The 9,747-nt window shown below is 49.6% G+C and overlaps 2 protein-coding genes across 6 annotated transcripts in view; both read left to right on the top strand.

The window, feature by feature from the left end:
* Positions 1 to 8,544, top strand: part of LOC103615553 (chemokine-like receptor 1) — a 10,403-nt gene extending 1,859 nt beyond the window's left edge. Inside the window, exons 1-3 of one of the 3 annotated variants that reach the window (XR_001861984.1) lie at positions 11 to 701; positions 1,236 to 2,530; positions 2,678 to 8,544. Coding sequence is in view for 2 of the 3 variants with exons in the window: in XM_017734055.1 (XP_017589544.1) it covers positions 1,253 to 2,338 (1,086 nt within the window). In the remaining variant the exon portion in view is untranslated. Of the gene's footprint in view, positions 1 to 10; positions 702 to 1,235 lie in introns of those variants that run through there. The other 2 variants (XM_017734054.1, XM_017734055.1) reach the window with 2 other exon arrangements.
* A 904-nt stretch (positions 8,545 to 9,448) lies between these two features.
* The window catches only part of PRPSAP2 (phosphoribosyl pyrophosphate synthetase associated protein 2), a 14,811-nt gene continuing 14,512 nt past the window's right edge, over positions 9,449 to 9,747 (top strand). For all 3 annotated transcript variants that reach the window (XM_017734053.1, XM_017734052.1, XM_008633423.2), the window contains exon 1: positions 9,449 to 9,580. The gene's annotated coding sequence lies outside the window, so the exon portion shown is untranslated. The remainder of the gene's footprint in view (positions 9,581 to 9,747) is intronic.

Below are 9,747 nucleotides of genomic sequence, written 5' to 3'. Positions count from 1 at the left end.
GGGCGGGGGCCCGCTGCTGTCACCCCTCTGCCGTCACCCCTCCTCTGCCTTCACCCACAGCTCCAGCCCTGCCCGCCGTGCACCCGCAAGTGCTTCTCCCCCAGCCCTGCGGTGTTCCCACTGTCCCGCGATTCCTCCCATGGGCCAAAGGATGGGACTCCCCCACACCCTGCACCGGGCAGGGGGCACTTCTAGGCACCCCAAGACCCCCCAGCCAAGACCCTGGATCCAGGAAAGCTGGTGTGCCAGGCCATGGCACAGGTTGGGCACGGTGCTGCTGGTGTGGGGAGCAGAGCGGGCCCTGTCCCCGCTCGCGGCAGGGCAGCCCCGGTGACCCGGAGGTATTTCCGGATGCTCAGGAGGGAGAGCTGCCAGGGGGATGAATGGTGCAGGCAGGAGAGGGGCCGTGTTTTCTTCATTCTCCAAGTCTGAGTTAGTGGGTGGGCTTGGCCAACCGGCCTCAGGGAACCTTGCACCCTCTGGGGCTTCAGGGGTTAAATCAACACACCACAAATTGAGGAAGAAGATTAGAGAATAAGTGATCCTACTAAATTCCTCGTGATCCCAAGCCATGGGAAAATGGGGCGAGGCAGGGTGAGTCACCCTGGAGAGGAGCAGCAGAAGGGGAGTCAGCCAGGAGGTGAGACCACCAGATGTGGGCAGAGCAGCCAAGGAGCACCGCCGTGAGTCCTGCTGCCAAGGCAAGTGCTGGGATGAGCCGGAGACATGAGATGGGCGTGCTCACCAAGAGGGTAGTGGGTGGGTAAACGGACAATGGTTACACTTGGATACAGCTTGGGTGTTCTGCACTTAGAGTTCACCTCCCTGGAATGGGCTTGGTGAAAAAATAGTCTGTTAACATCAACGTTACTAGTCTAGCTAGTTTTTGTTGTCATAATTCGTTACTGGTCATCCAAAGAGGACTTGTCAAAGTGGGGGATCTGGGTTTCCGTGGTTCTGCTGCTGGCCCATGATGGGTTGCTGCTGTGGGTAGTTGGATGAAGGTGGTGTTCTGACAGCACCAACACCAAGAGCAAAACTGGGGCTGGTTTCTCTGGTCAAGGTGGTTTCTGCAAGGTGCAGCTGCGCATGCTGTAGAAAAAGACTTTATATCAATTATAAATGAATTTATCTAATCTTGCTTTTCATACACATTTTATGCACAGTTGCTTGCAAAGATTTTCACCCCTCTTGAGCCGTAGGAGCTGCAGACAACAGTGCTGTTGTGATTTCAGGTCTTGGCTTGCTAGTGATGGACAGCACCTCTTCTTCCCCTTCGCTCTTCTCTGCCAGCTGCCCCACAGAGCAGCCTGAGAATGCCACTGACCATGACTACTACTCTGGCCTCCAGAAGACCATGCACATCCTCTCCATGGTGGTGTACAGCATTGCCTGTTTGCTGGGGGTGACAGGGAATGGCCTCGTCATCTGGATTGCAGGCTTCAAGATGAAGAAGACGGTGAATTCCGTCTGGTTCCTCAACCTGGCTATTGCTGACTTCATCTTTACCTTTTTCCTGCCCCTCAGCATTGCCTACACTGCCCTGGGCTTCCACTGGCCGTTTGGGAAGCTCCTGTGCAAGCTGAACAGCACCATCGCCTTCCTCAACATGTTTGCCAGTGTCTTCCTCCTGACGGTCATCAGCATTGACCGCTGCATTTCCGTGGCCTTTCCCGTCTGGTCTCACAACCGCAGGAGCCCGGAGCTGGCAGCCAGGGTCGCACTGGGGACGTGGGTCCTGGCTCTCCTGCTCAGCTCCCCGTACCTTGTCTTTCGGGACACTGTGGTCAGTTCCAGGAACGTCACCAGTTGTTACAATAATTTTGCGCTGTCCGATGACTACACGTCTGAGGCAACACGCCAGCTGTGGAGGATGCGGCACAAAGTGATGATCATCACGCGATTCTTATGTGGGTTCCTCATCCCCTTCATGGTGATTCTCATCTGCTACAGCGTTGTCGCTGTCAAGCTGAAAAGAAGGCAGTTGGCCAACTCTGCAAAGCCCTACAGAATCATCATTGCTGTCACAGTCTCATTTTTCCTTTGTTATTTCCCCTATCATGTCTTCTCCTTGCTGGAAATATCCAAAAACTCTTCCAGCCATGAGATGAAATTGGCCCTTTACATAGGGATCCCCTTGGTTTCCAGCCTTGCTTTCTTCAACAGCTGCATCAACCCCATCCTGTACGTCTTTGTGGGGCCGGATTTCAAGGAGAAGTTTCGCCAGTCCATCCTGTCGACCTTCGAAGGGGCCTTCAGCGAGGAGTCGGTCCTGGGCAGCCTGACCAGCCGGCGCAAGTCCAGGTCTGCTTCAGAAGTGGAGGTCCCAAGGGTCTGAGCGGGCTCTGGTGTGGAAGGGGCCGTTCTTTTCTCTGCAATTTCCCTGATTTCAGAGCTCAAATCATGGGACTGGGGACTGTGAAGGGCTGCACATGCTAACAAGGTGTGATTTCATGTTTTGGAGGTATCTCAAATATGTTATGATTTAACACACAGTGGGAATGGAAGAACTCTCCAGAGCTGCAGCAAGGTGGGTCAAAGTAGCAGCATTTTACTCCTTGTGCCTTTTGACTCTTGTTTATGGATCCTTTATAGAAAAAGGGTTAAATGCAATGGCTGTATGTATGTTTGTAGGGAATGGAATAGTGAGTAAGACACTCATCTTTTCTCTCCTCAGGCAGGACAAATCAGTGGTCATGCTGTTACTCAGATTTGATGTACAGCATAACTTGAGCAATGCTTGTCTCTGTGTTTGACGTGTTTCCAGCCCTTAAATAGCAGAGATCTGATATTTTATGCTGGTGGTGAATGAATATTAATCCCCAATAAACTTGTGTAAAACATTCCCAGCCTGTTGTGTTGCCTGTGGGATAAAACACTTGATCCAACCTGACCGAGCAGGTTCCTCTTTGGTAAGAGAACAAGTAGATAAAAAGATTAAATACCTAGAATTTGGAAAAAAACCCACTGGTATTAACAGCAGCTCTATGAGTGAGGCAAACAGGACATGACCTGGGTGTGAGGACTTGCCTGGGGTACATGGATCTGATTGCCAGACCATGGTTATGGTTTATTATTGGGTTTCAGACCTTTGGGTACATTTGAAAACCAGTGATTGGGAGGAGGAAGAAGAGCAAGTGGCTGAGCTGAGTCTGGTCAAGTTTCATGTTTGCAAACTGTCCAGGATGAAAGTGGTGGGGATTTTCTTCACAGGCTTCAGCAGCCTTTGAAACCTACATTTTCGTGAGTAGAAAATGTTGGTCAGGTAACAGGGAATGATAGCACAGCATCCTCAGCAGCTGAACGAGCAGTGGCTGTATCACACCTCATTCTCCTGCCCTACACAATTTATCTGTAAAATAGTCCAATCTACCAATTGTCCTGTTCATCCTGTCAGAAACCTGCCTTGGAGCCTCCCTGCTGCAGTGGCTGGAAAATCTCTGACTCCCAGCTGGAACGTAGGAATTTACACGTACCTCACTGTTCTGCATGGATGACGTTACGAGTGAGAGCTGTCACTTGAACGTGTTGGGGATTAATTACGGGCCTGCTGGGCCATGCAATATTGAATGAAGGTCGTGATCCTAAAGGCACACATGCACTTAACCTTACATTCATGCACAAACCCGCTGAGAACACGGAATGTAGTATGGCCATCATATGTCAAGCTTGAGTGAACAGAGAGATTTAACCTTTGCCACAAATTGCTGCCTGTCATGCAGATAAAACTGCAATGTTTGCTATGCAGCACGTAACTCTGGAGCTATTTACTTGCTCCTGGAGGTAAACTACAGCATCGATTGCCATGTCAAGGTTGTGCAGATCCACGTTTGCTCTTTCTGGTTTTCCTTATCTGTTTGCAGAATCCACGTAATTCCTTGCGACAAGAGTCTCCGTGAGTGTTGGACCAAGGCCTTGGACTCCTGTCTTGCCTCTCTCCTCACCCTGGCAGCCTTGAAAGTCAGGATTTGAAATACTGACCTGGTTTGTGATAGGAAAGAAAGCAATTTTCTGGGTCATTTGGAGATCCAAGGTGGGTACAAATTCCCATGGGACAACGTGATTTAAGTGAAGCAGAGTGTCTGGCAAATCTAAGGAATTACCACTTGAAAAGCCGTAGGTAACAGAGCAGGATGAGCTTGAGATAGAGATGGATCTGTCATCCCAGGTCTGATCCCTGCCCTTTGTGCAATGGGAAACAGTGCTGACAGCAATACAGGCCAGGCTGCCAAGGGACTGGTTCCAAGATAAATCTCCCATTGTATCAAGTTCCCTCATATTCAGATTATCTCATTATCACAGGGATAATTGTCAGTCCCTCATTCCCAACTAGGAGGCAGTTCATTCTTTCTGATATTTCCATTTGCCATATGCTTATCTAGAAAAGCCTGAATGAAAAAAAGGGGGAAATACTTTCCAACAGACAATCCAACAAGGCTGAATGGCTGCTTGGCAGCTGTGCCCCACTCTGACGCAGCTTTGCTCTCAAGGCTCTTTCAGATGCCATGGGATGGGTGGAACAGCCTGAACCCCCCAGTATTTGCAGTCATTGAGAAAGGTGCTGAACCCGCTGCCCTGCTGGTGTGAGGCCTCATTGGTCCTGCAGAGGGGCCGATCTGACAGTCCCGCTCCTACAAACAGTGGGCTGGGATGGGCAGAGCCACTGCGTGTTCGGGGTTCAGGCACTGAGGTGTGTGTGGGCCAGGCTGTGCATGGAGAGATTTAGCTGAGAGAACAAGCAAGTCTTTAGCAAGCATTTAAGTCAGGGATCTCACCAGAAGCAGCTGTTGCTGCCTTGCTTTGGAGGGGAGACTACTGCAGGTGACTCTGGAGGTGGGAGAAGCTGCAGAGATGTCAGGGAGGAAACCAGCCAAGGAGGACGTGGCAAGCAGTAACTTAAGAGGAGAAAGTATTTTCTCCCTGGGACCTGGATGACAGCATGGAGATAAAAACTGGGCTCAGAATAGTTAAGAGGAAAGAGGAAGGAGTGGGAGCTAAGACAGCCTTGAAAGTACCAGCAGCAGGATAGTGAATGCAAATGAATGGGAGGGACACTGCAGCAGGTGAGGAAATTCTCATTAAGGAGAGCTCTTCTGGTGAGACTTTTCTGGTGAGTAAAATTTTTAAGTGTCCCACTCTTGAACTTGGGGAATTGACTTGTTTGATGAGGCCAAAGACAGTGCACAGAGGTCTGAGAGCAGAACCTCTTCCAGAGCTTACTGCAATGAGACAGGAAATAATACAGTGAGTTAGAGGAGAGGTACTTGTAAAAAGCTTCTCTGTGAAGGAGATGTTAGTAATAGTGTCAGGAAGTGGGGTAAACACCTAGGTAAGGCTCAGCCTTTTTTTGGTGTAGCAGCTGGGTGAAGGTCCCACTCCCAGCACAAGTGTTAATCTGCTCTTGCTGATCCAGGGCTGGTCCTGGTTGGCACCAAATTGGGAGGATATAGGATGCTCTCTGCTGGTTGTACTTTGCTGATTCTCCCTGCACCTCTCCCAGCTCCTGCTTAGTGTATGGGCCAAGGCTGGTACGAAATCTTTCTTTACAGCCCGCAGTTGTGCATGCAAAGCACAGGACCTGCTCTCATACACTGAATTCTGCTTTAATCTGCAAAGTTGCTGTACAGTGACCAAGTCAGCCCTTCCTGTGCTCACTAAATGCCTGCACAGAGTATGGTGCCTGTGTGCTCTTCGGAAAGAACCTGCAGCTTGGTGAGGCAAATGGCAAATCACACTGGGACCCAGTCGGTAGGACAAGGAGGAATAGGGCACTAGCTAGGGTCTGTGACGGATTGTGTAGCTGTTCAAATTCCCTACAATGACATGATTCCACTCTGCAGTCCAACCACTTTTTTCTAAAGGCCAGTCAAAGGGCAAACCACACCTGTAAACATCAGGTGATGGAGGTGAACAGGATGTTACACAGACTTTGCAGGACAGAGCTGCCCACACACAGTAAAGCAGAAGGAATCTGTGTACCAAACAAGAGGCACCACAGCCCGTTTTTGTTTCAGGGCAGTGTTTGTCCAAACCCTTGCCCTGATATCCACCTCGAGCCATCTGTCTGTGCAGGACCTGTCACACTCCAGGTATTCCCACAAACCTCTCGTCTCCTTGTTGGGAGGCTGGTTGGAGATAACCCCATGTCTGTGCCAGAGCTCATGCAGCCAATCTGTTAAACATTACAGACAGACCCAGAACTGGGAGCGCAGTTGGAAACAGGAAAAAAGCCCTGAACATGGGGAGTCCTTCAGTCAGAGCTTTGTGACTCAGGGGGGAACAGGACTGTGACAAATGAGTCTGTGCCTGTTTCCCACAGACAGCCAAGCAGTAATATCTGATAAAGCAATGAGTGCTGTCTACTGCCAGAGCCCTTCACACAGAGAAGACACGTTTCCTGCTCCAGGACCTTTATTAATGCACTTTGCTTCCCAGACATAGGGAATGCTATTTCCAGATCACTCCCAAGATACAAAATTACACCTCCTTCCATCAATTCCAAAATGCATTTATAGTTGCTTTGAGTGCTGCCTCCCTAGCTGAGTACTATCCAAGGCAGAATATTCTGGAAACTGGACACAGTTGTCCCTCAGGCAGTAAAGCTGAAGGCAGGGGAGCAGGGAGGTGATGGCTTTTGGTCTGTGCTCAGTGTGTGCTGCAGAACCTCCCTGTGGGCTCAGAGGGGCTGTGTAGGGTAGAGGATGTTTTTGGGATGCCTTTATTTGTTGGGAGAGACCAAACCTATTCACAGAGCTCTGTCAGGATCAAATCAGAGCGTTTCTTTGGTGCACCATGTCTGATAGTTCTCATTATCAGGTGGTTTGGTATGTGAGCTTTAATACCCACTTTTTTTTTAAACAAAACCAACTCCAAACAAACAAACAAAAGCTAACCTGGCTGAGCAGTGATGGATGGAGCTCAGGAGCCTGTGTGACAGCAGCATTTATCTTCTCTCAGGTGATGGATGCAAGCTGTCGTCCAGCCCAGTGCTGGATGAGCAGTGCCCTTCACCTTGGCTGGACTAGGTGTAGTGTGGGGGAGTTTTTTTGCACATCTCTGCTTGCCAGGGTCACGTCTGGATTACGAACAGCAAATCTCTGTGAGCCAGTGTGTTCACACCCAGAAAATTCTCAGAATTCCTTAGCTGGCTGCTAATTGAATCATTGTAAATGAAATAAAATCTGTGTGCTCATCTTGGAGTTTGTTGAACTCTTAGTGTTTGGATAGAGTATTGTCAAATTAACAAATCCCTCTCGCTTGGGAGCTGAGATTTAAACTGGTGTTCCTCTGATCAGGAAGACAGAGATGAGAAAGAAATTGATTCTTTTTTTCCCCTAAGAAAAACAAAGGCAGTAGCCTTATAAAAAGGATGGGAAGACAGAATCACTTAGTTCCTGGTCCTGTGGTTTGCTTAAGCAATGTCAGGAATTTGGGGCAGCACAAATCAAACAGTCAGCAAATTCTGAGTGCCCCAGGGTATTGAAAAATGCTTCTGGGGAAGGCTGCTAATTGCATTATGGGTCAGTGCTTCACCATGTGTTGTTTCTGGTTGTTCTGCATTAAACTGCTCTGCCACACCAGCCTGTAGCAGAATCCTGTGAGGGAGACCTATGCAAAGAGAAATCTCTGCTGCTCTGTGAAGAGGCCAACAAAAAGCTCAACCCCCTTCCTTTTTGTCCTAAAAGCCCTGAAACAAAAAAACCCCACCTGCTTGGGTCAATGATCCTGAATCAACTGTATGGCAGCACCAGCCTGGAAGCAGAAAAACATGACTGGGAATGGTGGGGGTGGCGATTTGGACCTCAGAGCAATTTGGAAGAGGATGTAGGAAAGGCAGAGGATCACCGCAGCATCTAAGAGGCTGATGGCCTCTCTGCTCACGTATTTCACCCATGTCCTGGCTTTGTGAGCCTGCAAGTGGAGTGCTCGACATCTGCTCCAGGGCTCCAGGTTAAATGGCTTCTCCTTCCCCAGCTCCCAGTCTGCTGAGAAAAAAATTGAAAAAGGAGATGAAGAAGTCTTGGAATGTATGAAGCAAGAAGCAAATGTGAAATCTGGGGAAAACACTGGCCTGTGAATATTTAAAGTGGAAAATGCAGCTTGTACTGGCGGAAATGCGGTTTCAAACTATGAATTTGATGTTGTCCCTTCGCAGGCATGTTTGGTGAGCTGGCCTGTGGCTTTTCCTCCTCTTTTATGTTAAGGACAGAAATATCTGCTGGGATCCTCAGCCTTGCTCCAGTGCACCCTGCAGTCCAGGAATAATCAAATTTAATTGCTTTTTGTGAGAAAAGCTACAGCAGAAAGTACCTGATTTGTAGCTTTATGGTAAATGCTAAAATTCTGATCCATAAAACGCTGTTCAACTGGGGTGTACTGAGAAGTGTCATTTAAAACAGGTTCTAACTGCGCAGTCTGGGGAAAAAACATGGTGTTTGGGTTTTGCATTTAAAGGAGGGATGTATGTCTGTGTGGGATGACTGTAATTTCCTCAAAGCAGTTTTGTCATAGATGTGTTGGAATAAAGCTTTTTTTCTTTTTAAACAGGGTGACTGAAATAAGAGTCTCATTTCAGATGTCAAAAGAATCTTCATGCAGTTCAAGCCATGTATGTGGCAAGGAGAGTCCTGAGAGGACTCTGGATAAATCGTGTATGCTTTTGACAAGGAATTGAGAGGCCACTGATAGTTTCTGTTCTTAATTTACTTTCCAGAAATGCCTCTTTTTCTATAAACACTTTGCTGATGGCAAAGGCCTGGTGGTAGCTTAGTGTCCAGCAGGGATGGAGAGGACCGGCCCTAGAGATGGAAACACCTACAGCAGCGTGGCAGCCGCCTGTCCATCCCTCTGGTGGGGAAGCAGGTGTGGGAGCTCCAAAATAATGGCACCCTGTGGACGTCGTCACTTTATTCACATGGATTTTGCACCAGGGGTAATTTTTGGTGGGGAGGGGCACCTGAATTATGGTGTTGAGGTCCCCACATTATCCCAGCTGGGGACTCAGATGTGTCCTCCTCTTTCCCAGCAAAGGGCAACAAGGCTCGTGATGGGTCTAGAAAATATATTTTACGAGGAATGGCTGAGCTGGGTTTGTTTAGTCTGGAGGATGCTCAGCCCCTCATCGTTCTCTTCAACTCCCTGAAACGATGTTGTAGTGAGGAGGGGGTTGGTCTTGGAAACGGCCTTGAGACACGGGAGATTCAGATTAGATATTAGAAAAATTCTTTTCATTGTCCGTGCGGTCAGGCATTGGAATAGGTGCCCAGGGAGGTGGTGGAGTCACCATCCCTGAAGGTGTTGGAAAAGGCATTTGCCGCTGGGTGATGCGGTTTCGTAGTAGTGCTGGCTTGATGGTCAGACTGGATGATCTTGAAGGTCTCTTCGAACCCTCCGGATTCTAAGATTCTGTGATTCCAAGACCCCGTCCCGCAGCCCCCGAGCGCGGCGGGGGCGCGCCCCGCGCCCACTTGGCCCGCGGAGCACCGGAGGGGCTGAGCTCCGTCGCCGCCTTTGCCTCTCCCCCTCCTTCCCCTCCGGCCGGGGCCGCCTTTTCCCGGGGCCGGGGGGCCGGAGTCGGCAGGTAAGGCCTTCAGCGAGGGGCACTCCCACCCGCTCAGCCCACTTCAGCCGGCTGTGTGGGGGCAGGACATCTCCCTTCCCCACACGGGGTTCCGACCCCTGAGGAATGGGCTACGTCGCCCTCCCCTCAGGGGATGGAGACCCTCTCCTGGGCGGCCTTTTTTTGGG

Source organism: Corvus brachyrhynchos, unplaced genomic scaffold (genome assembly GCF_000691975.1).
Source record: "Corvus brachyrhynchos isolate BGI_N302 unplaced genomic scaffold, ASM69197v1 scaffold5, whole genome shotgun sequence".
In the NCBI taxonomy this organism is placed as follows: Eukaryota; Metazoa; Chordata; class Aves; order Passeriformes; family Corvidae; genus Corvus; species Corvus brachyrhynchos.
The sequence above is the reverse complement of the archived record's forward strand: the minus strand, read 5'-3'. Positions and strand labels throughout refer to the sequence as shown.